The sequence below is a fragment of the Hemiscyllium ocellatum genome, chromosome 37, assembly GCF_020745735.1.
Source record: "Hemiscyllium ocellatum isolate sHemOce1 chromosome 37, sHemOce1.pat.X.cur, whole genome shotgun sequence".
NCBI lineage: Eukaryota > Metazoa > Chordata > Chondrichthyes > Orectolobiformes > Hemiscylliidae > Hemiscyllium > Hemiscyllium ocellatum.
Window position 1 is genome coordinate 38011638 of NC_083437.1, and position 16098 is coordinate 38027735.

General features: G+C 38.0%; 1 protein-coding gene across 6 annotated transcripts in view; it reads right to left on the reverse strand.

The window, feature by feature from the left end:
• Window positions 1-1424: 1424 nt before the first annotated feature.
• The window catches only part of rerea (arginine-glutamic acid dipeptide (RE) repeats a), a 575418-nt gene continuing 560744 nt past the window's right edge, over window positions 1425-16098 (reverse strand). For 4 of the 6 annotated variants that reach the window (XM_060851826.1, XM_060851823.1, XM_060851824.1 and 1 more), the window contains 4 exons: window positions 14137-14283; window positions 11404-11581; window positions 5739-5805; window positions 1425-3736 (listed from right to left, as the gene is read on the reverse strand). In XM_060851826.1, the coding sequence (XP_060707809.1) occupies window positions 5763-5805; window positions 11404-11581; window positions 14137-14283 (368 nt within the window). In that variant the 3' untranslated portion in view covers window positions 1425-3736; window positions 5739-5762. The remainder of the gene's footprint in view (window positions 3737-5738; window positions 5806-11403; window positions 11582-14136; window positions 14284-16098) is intronic. The other 2 variants (XM_060851827.1, XM_060851825.1) reach the window with 1 other exon arrangement.

Consider the following 16098-nt stretch of genomic DNA (forward strand, 5'->3'; position numbering starts at 1 on the left):
TATATTGGTTATAACACCAATTCTGGCTCCATTAGTTTAAGTAGAGCTGTTATTACATGGTTTTCTTATAGATTGCACAAGGATGGAACTATGTTATAACAGAACTGACTGCACTTCTAAATGGCTGATTTGTCATCTACCTTTTCTTCAAATAAAGGGTTTTACAACTGGGACTGTGTGTATTTTGTGTAGCCTTGGGGCGTTGTGTAATGCAGCATCAAAGCATTCAGCTCATCACATCAGTGACAACTCTGTCAAAATGGTTATTTAATCAGGCCTACTTGTGCTCTTCCCAATTCCACCATCAATGACCCTTCTAAAGCAGAATATGGATTTACCTTTTGGAAGTTAGTCTTGAATATGCTTCAGGCAAAGCAGGTCAGATCATCATAACTCTGGATTGCGAATGTTTTTGTCCCAATCTTCCCTTGTCCTTTTGAAAGTTTATTTTTAAAATTGTTGTCCGCTGATTATTGACCTATTAGCGAAAACTGTTCTCTTTATTCTCAATTAATGGAATATAATATTATAATTCCACTCATCATGGTGGAGCAGTAAAACATATTTATTTCATCTTAAGGATTTTCCATAAATGAGCATCAATCCCTACCCCACAACTCCCCACCTACTCTCACCATCTTGTCACCTGAAGGCTGAATTAAAGCTTCCCATTCATCATGAAAGGCATGAAATCATAGACAGCGTTTTAGTTAAAGGTTGTAAGGTCTCTGTCTGCTACAATCCTAAGGTGTAATTCCAGGTTGCAAATATGAACAAGGACAGGAACATCAGTGTTGTAAGTTTATAATAATTATGATAATAGAGCAGCACTGTATCAGAAGGACAGGTCAAACCCCTCCCCTTTGTTAAATTAGGAGTAATTAAACCCATGAAGGCAGAGGTAAGGAGACACTTTTTTTCCAATCAGAAGGCCGAGTGACTTTGACATTCCCTTCCTTAAAAGGCAATGGATACAGAATTTTAAAATATTTGGAGGTATATAAATTCTTAATTTTGAAAGATTATTGGGAATATGCAGAAACATTAAATGGAGGTTAAAATCAAATCAGCCAAGTTCTTATGAAATAGTGGAGCAGGCTCAATAGGCCAAGTGACCCACTCTTATTCCATGTCCATGTGTTCTAATACTTAATCAGTGGTTGCATTCACAACAATCTGATGTCAATCAATCAAAGGCATAATCATTCAATTGACAGTTTTTCTCATTAAGTGTTTATAACGGTTAGGTTACCAAACTTACTGAGAATAAAATGGCCCTCACGGTAACCTAATTAGTTGTCTTTATACATATACAAGAAGCAAACCATTTTAACTAGTGCAAACATCAGCACACTGGAAACTAACAGTGAGAAGTGAGCTGGCATTTTGACCTCAAGTTTTGTAGCTAAATGAAAACATGAACATTGCAGCTCTGTCTGGTTTATTTAAGTCACAAATATTTCAAAAATTACAAAATACTCAAATGGAGAAAACACAGGACTCACAATCTTTGCTTCTACTTCTTGTTTACATTGTGTTATCCCATGGCAAACTACTATTATATACATTAAGCTTCAAGATATATATAAATTTAGCATCAGAATGTACATTCTGCTAATGCTGCAGTGAAATAAGAAGCTGGACCATTGACAACATTAAACATTATACTTCGGAAAACACAAAAGCAAAATAAAAACTTGAACCTTTGTGTCACTATCCAGGGTGTGAGCACACCATGTAGTTCGTTCTTTTTAATTAAACACAGTCCTATGACAGTGAACACCACATAACAGTCTACAATGGAAAATATACAGTCCTTGATAAAATCAAGGGGAAAGACAAATACGCACCATCAGGAAACCAGTTACCCAGTGCAGACATCAGCCAGACTCTCTGCATTCAGCTTCTGACAACAAAGTGATACCTTCTTTGATAAAATGTAAAGTTCAAACTTTCAAAACCATTTTAAGAGTGGTATTTTCAATTGTTTAAGATATAAAAACATTATTATTGACAAAAGAGCAATATCAGTCAGCCCCTGCTCTAAAGTTAATGTTATTTACTGACAGGTTTTCAGCTCAGTTTGCTGGTATCTCAGATACCCACACTGCTGAAATCAGACATTAATGCATCATGGTAAAGGACTGAAGGAAAATGAGTATAAATCTCTGCAAGGTAATCAAAAGCCCAAAACCAAAATAGCTGCTATGATATATATATTATAAAAGGGACTTAAAAACTGAATCTTTTTGATTGACTAAAATTATTCTTTGAATCAATATCTTGTCAGAACATTTATTTCAGAAATAGAAAGGACTTTTCTACCAGTACGGACAAGCCTTTGTTCTACCTCAAACTCTCCTCATTAAAAGTTTTCCCATCGAGTGAGAAAAGTACACTTGTGCACAATGTACTTCTACAATGGGGAGGTCTGAGCTGCTTAAATGTTTGATAACAAACTTCTGTTGATTGACAGAGTGACAGGTGCATGATAACACAGAAGTTCAATTCATACTTTTGGTCCTATTTTCCCGTACTCCCAAACTGTTTACCTAATTTTTGTGAAGACGACTTGTGACACATTAATGCCCTTGAATCTGATATTTAATTATGGGCTGTCGGTTTTCTCCACATGCGAAAGTAGGTTGACAAGTAGAAAATTAGCATGATGCCACAGTTATGTGCAATACTTTAATGCATGTTTAATGAAAGCAAAAATGCTCGATGTTACGTTAAACGCAAATACAAAAGTAGCTTATTTGTTCCTAATTTTTTTAAATATTAAATCATAAAATTATCACTATAAAACAGTGGTAAAAGATTCAACTGTCTCAAATATTTTGGATACTGAAAATATTTTTTATGATTTGAACAGAGAGCCTAGATTTCTTTCATGCTGTTGGCAAGAGATCAGTCTAGTAATAGTCTGCATTGTTGACCAGCATGGTATGGGATGCCCAAACCCAGTGATGGTAAAATACTATTTATGTAGCCTTTTATTACGTTCATTAAAATCTATGTTGACATTTGTCTGGACCACAATCCCTGCAACCTTTTGATGCATGCCACTGCTACTAGACACAGAAAAAACACTCCATTTCAGAGGAAACATTACCACACAGCTAACTTCTCCTTTAATTAAAGGAGTTGAAGCTGTTTAAAACATTTAACTTTTGCAATCTGTTATCCAATTAGAAATCCACAACTAATCCTTTACTTATAAGTTTAATTTTCTTTATTTACAAACTCAAAAGCCATGCCATAGATTTGACTTTTCTTTAAAATTATGAGGATATCCTACATATTATTTAAGGAGTAATAAAATGTACTATAGTACTTATAATCAGAACTTAAATCTGTTAACTTTTTGTGTTTTGTTTTAGTTAGGTTGCATTGTGCAGTGACCGTTTGAAACTCGGTCTAGTACCATTACAAGAACAGCTGGAAACACTGCTCAGCGTGCATTTTTGACTGTCATATAATCAAATGCAATGTCGTGCAACGATCCACAGCCAGCCCCCTCCACAGATGAATATTACAAAATAAAATCATACGATCTTTTTTGGTGGGGTGAGGGGATGGGGTTGGAAATCTTTTTAGGAAGATCTCTTTTTGTCATTCTTGCAGGATGTCAGAGCTCCTTCCAAAGTACTGGTTGATTGACCTTTGCCCGTCTCAGTGAGCCTTCATATGGTTCAGGAATTAAAGTGGTTTGTCACTTTCCTTTTTCAGACGGCTATAAGAGAAACAAAATGGTACTCATGAAAAAAAAGACATCTTGAGATGATTTATTTGAGAAAAACACCCTTCAGATGTGTTTAATGAAAACAAGGTTGTATATTTTACTCACTTATCTGTGCTTAAAAAAAGCTGAAAAATACAAATCTCTATTAAAGACAGTTTGGTCTATGATAAATCAGACAAGTTTTAGGCCAAATTGGACAGTACATATGTTTCAATGGAAAAGTTAATTATCCACAACTTAAAAACACATTCACTGAATATAATGATGCAACATTCTCAACCTGACAAGGCCAGAACACATCATGTGCATTAACAATTTCCATGGACCCTGAATTAGAGCAAACTGCATGGAAAGGTTCCAACAGATAAATTCCACATGCAGATGTTCGGGCTCACTACTGAGAATTTGATGGCCTTACCAGTTGTATATAGGAATAGGTGCAAGTTAGTCTGATCTTTCAATTCTGACTGGTCTGTACCGCAACTCCAAATATCCATCTTTATTTGACACCCTTAACCACAAAAAGAAAATCTAACAATCTCTGTCATTTCACTGCAATTAATTCAGAGTCCGCAGCCTTTTGGGGAAGACAATTACAAATTTCCACTCGCCATGAAGTGCTTTCTGATTTTCTATCTGAAATAGTAAAATTCTTCATACTACATCCCTGTTTGTATTTTCTCAACAAAGTGAAGCATTTTTCTAGATCCACTCCATTAAATTGCTTTCTCATTTTGAACACCTCAATTTGCTTATCCCTCAATCTTCACAACTCAAGACAATACGAATCAGATTTATGGAATCTAATCTCAATGTAGGCCTGGTAGCAATATGATGAATCGATGATGCATCCCTTCCAAAACTAACACTGCATTCCTGAGGTTTGGTACCCAAATGCGCTATTCCAAATGAAGCTGAAAAAAAGCTGTGCACAGCTGAATCATCCTTTCTTCACTTTCGTATTTTAAAGCTATGAAATATTATTGAAACTTTACAAATTCATGACTTCTATCACCTAGAAGGACAAGGGCAGCAGATACATAGGAACACTGCCACCTGTAAGTTCCCCTTCAAGAGACACTATTCTGATCTGGAATCCAGAACTCTATTGGGTGTTCCTTCAGTGCTGCTGGGTCAAATTCCTGCAACTTTCTTCCTGACACTGTTGTGGGTGAACCTACACCACACGGACTGCAGTAGTTCACCATCACTTTTTCAGAGGGCAGTTAGGTTGGGCAATAAATTCTGACCCAGCCAGTGATGCTCATGTCACAAGAACAAAATAAAACAAAACTCTATTAGCATTCTTAGTTACCTTCTGTGTATATATGCATTAGGATTGAGTGACTTTTGCTGAAGTGACCTTTAGTAACACCAATATCCTAACATTCTCTGATCCAAAGTGGATGACATCACAGTTGCCCATACCGAACTCCATTCACCATTGTTTCTAACCCACTCACAAACTGTTGAGATCTCTTTGCAACTTTGTACAGTTGAGACAATTTTTACTGCAACTCCACACCCACCCACTCCCCAAAGCTTACTACTGGGATGCTCTTAAAATTCTCAGCTACTACTGCAATTCCTGAAAGAGTGTGCTGATCCACAAACAACACCCATAAGATGATGTTTAATACAGAATGGAATGGAAATCATTCAAAAATACCACGAGAAGAAAGTAAACACAGGCATGCAAGTGTCATTGCTGTTGATTATAAAGGTTCTTCGTTTCAAAAATTTAACGTAGTACAAAAGATGTCTTAGCCTGTGCTGTGCACTGTATTATGATTTGCATTTTCTAATGGCTCAAGGCAGTTGAGGCTTTTTTTTATATAGGTATGCTCAATATTTGGCATAATTTCTAGGGGCTATATTGAAAATAAAACATAAATGGCAAGTTTTCACCATGCTAATTTTTTGAAACAAATCCAATATCTGATTAGAATAAGTCACTTACAAGTCTTGTTGCAATCTAATAAGAAGTCTTTACCTCACAGAATTCACCAGTCAGTCTTTATGGGTTACATAAACAGGTGCAGCTAGGGTTTCCACCTTGCCTAATGGTGAAAGGAATCAAGAGGTGGATGAGAAGGGTCTGTATCATGCTCTTCTTTTGTTGTTTCTGCGTTTCTCCTTTTTCAATCTTCAAGGTGCAGGCACTAAGGCCAATGTCACCCTGACCAATAACAGCAAACATTAGGAATTGTGTCTGGGAGCTACCTGATTTATGTGGCTCAGTGTTTCATCACTTAATGGAATTGCCCGTTGAACGTTAAATTTTATTTGTTGAAATTTCAGTAGTGTGTCTTGGAATGTTCAAAGTATTATACAAATACAATTTCTTACTGAATCACTGGTCGATACTATTCCTTAATGAGGTTGTTTCAGAATAAGGGATCAAATCATTTAGGACTGAGATGAGGAGAAATTTCTTCACTGAAAGCATGTGAATGCTTAGAATTCTCCTCAGATCGTTGCAGATATTCCATTGTCGAATCTATTTAAGGCGACTTATAGGCTTTGGTCTCTCAGACAATAAAGGGTAGTGGGCAGAAAAGCAGATTGAATTCAAACATCATTGATGTTTGTACTGAATGGTGGGGAAGGCTTGAAGAATTGTATGGTTGACTCCTGTTATCTTAAGCTTATTTTTTTCATTCATTTCTTTCATTCTCTCAGCTGCTCCTGAAATTACAGGTTTATTTCTAGATTTACTTTTAGATTTGTTTACTGTTATTACATTTCAGTAGCACAAGATGTTTATTTTGATTCATTTTTGATTCTTTATAGTCAAAAAAGCAAAACAAGTGCGTAACTTTTTTTCAAACTGAATTGGGTTAACAAAATCTTTGGAAAGTCTACACATACCTTAATTCTACATTTAGATTAGATTAGATTAGATTAGATTACTTACAGTGTGGAAACAGGCCCTTCGGCCCAACAAGTCCACACCGACCCGCCGAAGCGCAACCCACCCATACCCCCACATCCCTATGGGCAATTTAGAATGGCCAATTCACCTGACCCGCACATCTTTGGACTGTGGGAGGAAACCGGAGCACCTGGAGGAAACCCACGCAGACACGGGGAGAACGTGCAAACTCCACACAGTCAGTCGCCTGAGTCGGGAATTGAACCCGGGTCTCCAGGGGCTGTGAGGCAGCAGTGCTAACCACTGCTAACCACTGCTAACCAGCAGTGCTAACCATTTCTTAGTTACTACACATTAGTAGTGCAAGATCTTTTTTTAATTTGTCTTCAGACCCTCCAATAGTTAGCGGGAAATCGAGGAACAATTATACAGAGAAATCTCAGATATATGTAAGAATAATAAGAATGTAACAGTAGGTGATTTCAATTTTCCAAAGCTTAACTGGGAGTGCCATAGTGTTAAAGGTTTGGACGGTGAACAATTTGTTTAACATGTTCAAGAAAATTTTCTTTATCAATATGTGAACGTTCTGACTAGTGAAGGAGCAGAACTTGACCTTGTGTTGGGCAATAAGACAGAGCAAGTGACTGAAGTGATAGTAGGGGATCACTTTGGGTCTAATGATCATAATGCTATTTGGAAAAGGATAAGCCTTCCATAAAAATTCACAGTTTTAATTGGAGAAAGGCAAATTTTAATGGCAAGAGACAAGAACTTGCAAAAATTGATTGGAATAGGCTGGTCACAGATAAATGGAAATCTGATGAGTGGGAGGTTTTCAAAACTGCGATAATAGGAGTTCAGAGTCATCATGTTCCTGTTAGAGTGAAAGGTAAGGCTAGTAGGATTAGAGAACAATGGATGAAGATATTGAGGTTCTATACAAGAATAAAGAAGAACCATATTAGTACATAGACAACGGAGTTCAAATGAATCTCTGGAGTATAGGGGCATACTCGAGGGGGAGATCAGGTGGGCAAAGAGAATATGAGATAGCCTTGGCAAATAATGTTAAGGATATTACAGAGATTCTGCAAGTACATTAAGAGCAAGACAGTAGCTAGAGAGAGACCCTTAACGATCAAAAAGATCACCTTTGTGTTGAACTTCAGGAGATAGGAGAGATATTAAATGAATATTTTGAATTAGTTTTTACTGTGGAGGAAGAAATGGAGGCTAGGGAATTCAGGGAAATAAATGTTGATGTTTTAAAAGAATAGAGGATATACTGGAGGTCTCAGAAAACATAAAGGGGGATGAATCTCTGGGACCTGATCTAATGTATCCCAGGATGTTGCGGAGGAAATTGCGGGGTCCTGTGCAGAAATATTTGCATCATTATAACCATGGGTGAGGGGCCGGATAACTGGAGAGTAGATAATGTTACGTCTTTGTTTAAGAAGGGATGTAAGGAGAATGTGGGAACTATAGACCAGTGAGTCTGGTTTCGACGGTAGGTAAGTTGTTAGAAGTGATTCCGAATGACAGGATTTATATGAATTTGGAGGGGCAAGGAATGATTAGGAACAATTTTGTGTGAAGGAAAGTGTGTCTCTCAAACTTGATTGAGTTTTTTGAAGAAATAACCAAGAGGACTGGTGAAGGTAGAGCAACAGACATTGTTTACTTGGACTTTAGTAAAGCCTTCAACAAGTTTCTGCACTGTGGAATAATTAGTAAAGTTAGATCACATGGGATTCAGGGTGAGCTTGCCAATTAAATACAAAATGAGCCGGATGGCAGGAGACAGCGTGTGTTGGTGGAGGGTTGTTTTGCAGACTCGAGGTTTGTAACCAGCAGTGTTCTGCAGGGATCAGTGCTGGGTCCACTTTTGTTTGTAAATTATATAAATAATTTAGGTGAGAATATAGAAGGCATGGTAAGTTTGTAGATATATCAAAATTGGTGGTCTAGTAGACAATGAAGAATGCTATCTAAGATTGCAAAGAGATATTGATCAATCAAGTCAATGGGCTGAAGAGTGGTACATGGAGTTTAATTTGGATAGATGTGAGGTTTTGAGTTTTGGTTAAACGACAAGGGTAGGACTTATACAATTAAAAATAGGGCAGCAATGTAAAGCAGAGACATCTAGGGGTTCAGGTACATGAATTCGTTGTGGCTTGCATCACATACAGATAGGTTGGTTAAGGTGATGTTTAGCATGCTTGCCTTCATTGTTCAAACCTTTTGAGTTTAGGAATTGGGATGTTATGTTAAGGTTGTACAGGATGTTGGTGAGGCCTCTTCTGTTACCCAGTTCTGGTCACCTTGTTATAGGAAGGATATTATTAAGCTACAGAGGATTCAAAAGAGATTTACCAGGATGTTGCTTGGTATGGAAGGTTTTGGATATAAGGAGAGACTGGGACTTTTTTCACTGGAGTAAGATATTGAGGGGTGACCTCAAAGGTTTATAAAATCATGAGGGGTATAGATAAGGTGAATAGCAGGTGTCTTTTCCCTGGGATTGGGGGGGAGGAGGGGGGGGTTCAAAACTAGGGGCATATTTTTAAGATGGGAAGAGAAAGATTTAAAAAAGACATGAAGAACAATTTTTAAAAAAAAAGTGTGGTTCATGTGTGGAATGAACTTCCAGAGGAAGTGATGGCTGTGGGTACAGTTATAACATTTAAAATGCATTTAGATAAATACATGAATAAGAAATGTTTGGAGGGATACAGGCCAGGAGCAGGCAGGTGGGACCAGTTTAGTTTAGGATTATGTTCAACATGAACTGGTTGGACCGAATGCTTTGTTTCCGTGCTCTATGATTCTGGGTGAACATTCAATAAACCATCTAATGTCATATTTTGCTTTATTTTTGCCTCTGTAAAATGCCTTGGGATGTTTTATATTAAAGATTACATAAATACTAGTTAGTGGTGTCATATACTGTTCCAAACACATGATGCTAAAATACTAATTGCTTAGATCTGCATGGTCCAGTGCATGACTTACCTAATCTGTGTAGAACTACACTTCAAGTCTAATGTAAACACGATGGCTTTTTGAAATATTAAAGTGAAGCATTGCTTCTATTAGACTTATGGTCTAGCAAACAACTGGTATAATTCTCATAGGCAATGGTATTTGGAAACTCTTTGTTATAAGACCACAAAGTGCTGAAGTGACATTGCTTTTTATATGTAGACATACACATGGGTAATTTTGAATTTAATTATTTTCTGGACAAATACTTAGGAATCCTTATGAAAACCAGAAGTAACTGCCTAAAATATGGGTACATTATTTTAGAAGTTTTATGTGACAGTTTTGTTGGATATTTCTGGAAAGCACAGGCAAGTAGTAATAATTGATTAATCATTAAAAATTAAAGGTTACACAATAACAAAACTGCTACCATTTTCAAGGGCTACTAATTTAGTATATCAGTTAACAAGAATTTTAAACAAACTGTCATTTATTTGCACTGAGGCATTGTTTAATAACATTTCCAATTTACAAGTCAACTGTAGGTTATGTTTTCAAAATTTGATTATTTCAGATTGGTTCAGTTCAAGATCTCTGTGACCTTTTGCCATGAGTCTGTGTATTACTGTGCACAGTGCATGGAACAAAATGCAAAGAACTTCACCGCCCACTGAGTGACATTCTCACGGAGTTGATGAACAAGAAAATCAGTATTTTTGATGAATACTCTAAAACAGGGAGTTTCCCTTTCTGTGTGCTTACTTGTATCTATCTGAAACAGAAGTCAGATTTTCTTTTTGTTCATTTAAGAAATTGGAAAATATTGCACACAAAATCAAAGTCTTGCTGGATCTACAATGATCTGGAAAAGTTAGTGCCAAAATGACAAAGCTAAAAGATCAAATGCACTGAAAACTTTCAACATTGATTTAAAATAATAGGTGAAAATATTTGCATTGCTAGTAATTTAAAAAAAAAGCTTGTTTCTATAAGAATGATGTTGATGTCAGAGATTAATTTTCAGCAGACAGTAACACTATTGTAAAGTTACTGGAATAGCAATCCAGGGGCCTGGACAAATGCCCTTGGGGCATGAATTCAAATTCTACCACAGCAAATGGTGAAATTTAAATTTGATAGGAAGCAAATATGAACAAAAATTTATAACGTCCTGGATTAATGTAAAAACATACCTGCTTCACTAATGTTCTTCAGGAGCAGACAGTAAATGTTTTTAAATAGTCTCACCTATACCTGACTCCAGAACACACCAATATGGTAGACTATTAACTGCCTTTTGAAATTGTCCAGCAAGCCATTTATCCACTGTAGTTCTACCGACTACAAGGCCTACAGAGATTCAGGAAGGCAGCTCATGGTCAATTGGGGATCAGCAGAAATCCTGGCCCCGCCCAATGATGTTCAGATCCCAATCACAAATTTCAGAAAAATGTTTGCCAGAGTGAAAAAGGGCTAGCATATCTATTTGAGGCAGTACACGCTTGCTTGTTCCCATTTCAGTTCTGCTAAGATGCTCTTTAGAGAGAAATTCTGACCTCAGCTGAGAAATCAAGACATAAATAAGCATTCTTGCACAAGGTCAGCTTCTCCTGTTGGGTTCAGATCAGATTTTATAATATTCTAAGCATTAACTGTCAACATTCTGATTCAAAATGAATACTGTAAATCATCTTAAGGTCAGAACAATCTCATGTGAAGAATTCAATTAAATGAAATTTATATCTATTTCAAAGTGAAATGCTGAACAGCAAAGTTTAGCTATTCTTACCTATAATAGTCTTCTTGCCCAGGAAGAGGACCTCCGTGCATATGGTGATGGCCATGTAGCCATTGCTGTTCCATTGCTAGTCTCTGTAGTTCTGCTGACTGGGCGTGCATTGCCTGCAGTTGGTGTGCTGCTGACATCGGAGCTGGGATAGCACCAGGCAGGTCTCTATATGGTCCACCTGAAAGCAAAATGACAAGAGAGATCACTTGCCTGTTCTTACGTAGGTTGTAAATTGTTACATGCTGAAAACATAGGTTCAACAAATAAAAACAAACTGTAAATGAACCATTTGGTCAAATTCTAATTTAATTTAAAAAAAAATTGTGATGTGGACATCACTGTCCATCTCTAATTGTGCTTGAGAAGACAGTGGTAAGCTTTGTTATTGAACCACTACAGTCCTGCATTACAGGTAGGCCTATGCTGCTGTTAGGAAGAGAACTCCAGGATACTGACCCAGTGAAGTGGAGGAATGGCAGTATAATTCAAAGTCAGGATAGTGTGCAACTTGGAGAATGTACAGGTCATGATGGTGCTCCCATGCAGGTGTAGCCCTTTTACCTTGCTCTTGGTCCTAGAGGTCACAGGATTTGAAGATGCTGTTTAAGGAGCTGGTTAAGTTGCTGCAGTATATTTTGTACTTGGTACACACTGCTACAACTGTACATCCATGGTGAAGCGAGTGAATGTTGTGTATGGGGAATGTGTTGTCTTGGATGTGCTTCTCAAGTGTTATTGGAGTTAAATTTATCCAGGTAAATGGAACAGATTTACCATACTTCTGACTTGCAGGTAGTAGACAAGCAGAGGGTGCCACAAGGTGAGCTACTTGTTGCAGAATTCCTAGCCTCTAACCTTTCATTTCCAAGACAGAATCTTTGGATTCAAAACGTTAACTGTGTTGCTCTCCACCAATGTTGCCAAACCTGCTGAATTTCTCCAAGATTTTCTGTTTTTATTTCTGACTTGCGCTTGTTGCCACAGTATTTATGTTTGGTCCAGGTCAGATTCCAGTCAATGGAAACTCCCAGGATTCGAGGGGAGGGAGTGGAATTTAATGATGGTTGTGCCATTTGTATCAAGGAGTGATGGTTGCATTCAATCTGGTTTGAAATAGCTATTGCCGACCATTTGTGTAGCACAAGTGTTGCATGTCTCTTATCAACCCAAACCTTGACATTGTCCTGGTCCAGCTGCATATGGTCAGTGATTACATCTATATTTGAGCAGTCACAATGCTGCTGAACATTTTACCATCATCAGCATATGTCCCCAGTTCTGGCCTTATGAAGGAAAGAAAGTTATTGATGGAGAAGCTACAGATAATTTGGCCTCGGACATTAGCCTGTGCAACTCAAGGTTGTGATGCTGCCGTTCCATTGTTTAGACCTGGAAGCCTGGGTTCAAGTGCTGCCTGCTCCAGAGGTGTGTAATAACATCCCTGCACTGAGTGATTAGAAAACAAATCTACCTTGACGAACTCCTGTAGTAACAACCTGAGGTTGAGATGATTTGACTTATAACAATCACAACAAACTTGTTTTGTATCACTTCAATCAGAAGGCAGCTTCATCACGATCCCCACTTGACTCCAGTTTTGCTAGGAATCGTGGAAGCCAAACACAGTCAAATTCTGCTTTGATTTCAAGGTCAATCGCTTTGCTCTTCCCTCTGGAGTTCAGTTTTCTTTTGTTGTTTGGACTAAGGTTGTAATGAGGTCAGGTGCCAAATAGCACTAACTGAACCCCAAACTGAGAAACAGTGAGCAGGTTATTCTGAGCAAATGCTGGTCACAGCACTGTCAACATCCCTTCCATCACTTTGCTAATGGTTAACGGCCGACTGCAAGGACAGTAATTATCTCGGTTGGAGTTGTCCTGCTTTATGTGAGCAGAGCATACCAGTCTGAGCTTGAGGAGTGGGATAGGATGGACCCAGAGAAAATGTGGTGAAGTGTTTGACATTGTAAGATGAGTCTCTGAGCATGACCAGGCCCAGGTGTTGCGTGACTTGTCTATGGGACAGCGCTCCCAATTTGAGATGAATAGCCAGTTGTTAGTAAGGAGGACTTTGTGGTATTGACAGGGCTGGCTGTACCATTGTTGTTTCCAGATCCTAGTGAATAATGGGTGGTCTGTTCTTTTTCATTCCTTCTCCTGGACCTCATTGTGGTTTTATAAAACTGAGTGACTTACAGGACCAGTGGAGAAGGCATGTTTAAGAGACTACCACAATGCAATGGATTGAGAATTACATGTGGGCTAGACTAGGTAAGGACATTAAGTGAAGGACATGGCTTTTTACAACAATGGACAAAGATTCTGTGGTCACCTTTAGACTAGGCTTCTAATTCCAGGTATATAAACGAAATTCAAATTTCAACATTTCCCATGGAGGGATTTGAACCAATGTTTTGTTTTATTGCTTCAAGAACTGTGAATGCCAAAGATCTAAAACAAAACAAACTGGAGTAACTCAGCAGGTCTGGCAGCATTTATGGAGAAATGTCAACTCTGCTTTCTCTCTACAGATATTGCCAGACCCAAGTTTCTCAAGCAATGTCTGGTTCTCTCCCTACAGCATTAGCTAGGTCTCTGGATTACCAGTCCAGTGATACAATTAAATTAAGAAAGGTTCATTTAAATTTAAATAATCTATTACTGAGATATAAGCATAACCTCTCAAAATATTAATATACGGAATTAATTATTTTGGATATGTGAATTTGCTTACCAAAGACAGGATGATGCCTGAGCATTTCATGTTCATGTGGAGCCTGGGTCAATAGTGGGTTGGGTATTGCACCTGGTGGGTATGGAAAACGAGCCAAATGGGGCCCAGCTGCTAGAGGATCCACCAATGGATGCACACCTCCTGAACCTAGTTTTAAGGAAAAAGAAAAATCTTTTGAAACTACTGGGCACAAAAAAACCTCAGACAACAGGAAAAGTAACTGTATTGTTTATATCGTCTAACTTAGTGCAACAAGCTATAAGCATTGTGAAAGAGGTTTTAAATATAACAACTAATATCATCTTCTTCTCCAATCTCTAAAGATGAGCCAGGCTATTATAAGCTTGGCGTCCTATTATCACCAGTCATGGTGACATCCACCTCTATACCACTGCTGGTTTCTGACAAACATTGGGCTCCTCTGCTGAACCCCTTACACATTAACGCACCCTTTAGACTTGTAACAATTCCTTTGTTAGTCTTTGTCGTCTTCCCACTCACCCACCCCCAAATGATGCAAACGTGAAATCGTCTAGTCTAGATAATTGGATTAAATTAAGCTCTCCAACTCTACGTGCTGAAAGTCCTTGGGTCTTGGTCCTTGTTGCAAGATCCAACTTTGTGACCAAAATTCTCTATCCATCGACCTGAAATTGGATCGTTTCTCAGGTATTCCTAAAACACACTAAATTTCCTTAAATATGTCATTAAGGAGAAATCTTACCCACATAGGACCCTTCTTCAGTACGTCATCTGAAGTGAATAGGGCAAGTATCGTGCCTTCTGCAATCAGTATTCTTTAGTAGCACCTAGACCATGCATCAAGACCAACTAAAGTTGCACTCTTCATAAACAAGATTCTAAATGCCTTCCTGTGGAACCAAGGGGAGCAGAAACACTCCTCCTGTCCTGTAGTAAAGCAGCCAACTGCTGTCGGCTGTGATTGGTGCAGAGTCCCAAGCTCCACAACTTTTCTTCCCTGCTAAACAGTGCTTACCCTAAGGTCGTCAGTGAAGTAGGCCAGGTATCCTGAAATTTGACAGGACAAAATGGCTAGGTGTTTGACTTAAAACAATAGTAAATGAACAGATTCTATTTGTTCAGTCAGCCTTTTGCAATCTGATCTAATGTCCCAGATTGCACAAAATGAAAGCTAACTTTCCCACACACCACCACATTAGACCCTGACAATCCATCTCAGGAGCAATGTCGGACTTGTGCATATGCATCAGCAGAACCACGTTATTTTGTAAAACAAATGCTGACAATTTCACCAACCTATCTATTAGTTATCAGCTCAGCAATTTAGGGCTACAGGAAGATGATGAGCGGGGGGAGATGAGAAATGAAAATAAGGAATTAGTTCAGTGGATTTCTGAAGTATATCTTTTAACAAATGGAGAGAAAGTATGAGAATGAAACAGATTTATGGGTCACATAGATTTCCTGAAAATCTTCAAAGGTTAGTTAAATGCTTTTCTTGGAATAGTTCTTTTCTTTTTTAAAGGTGCCTACAATGTTGAGATACATACCACAAGCAACCATTCCACACTTATGATGATATGATCACAATACCTTAAATACTGAAAACATAGTATTAAATTTTCCTGCAGTTGCCCATGGATTTAGATGATACAATGTTTAAATAAGCAATGGTCATGCACAAGTATTGCTTCAGTACATCTGGCTACAAGCAATGCAGTTTTCATTGGGAATTTGGAAAAAGCATGAGCTGGTAAAACAGAATACAGGGCAGTGCACGGTCTCACCGATGGACGATAACTGGGTTCTCTTAGAGGCCTCCTTTGAGAGGGACTGTGTCAAATTAGTTGCTGTTTTCCCACGACATTGACCACACTCAAAAGTACAGTATTGGCTGAAAAGAGCTTTGAGACACCAGAGTGTTGTAAAGGATGTACTATAAAGTCAAGATCTTTCTTTTTTACATGCAAACATTAGAGA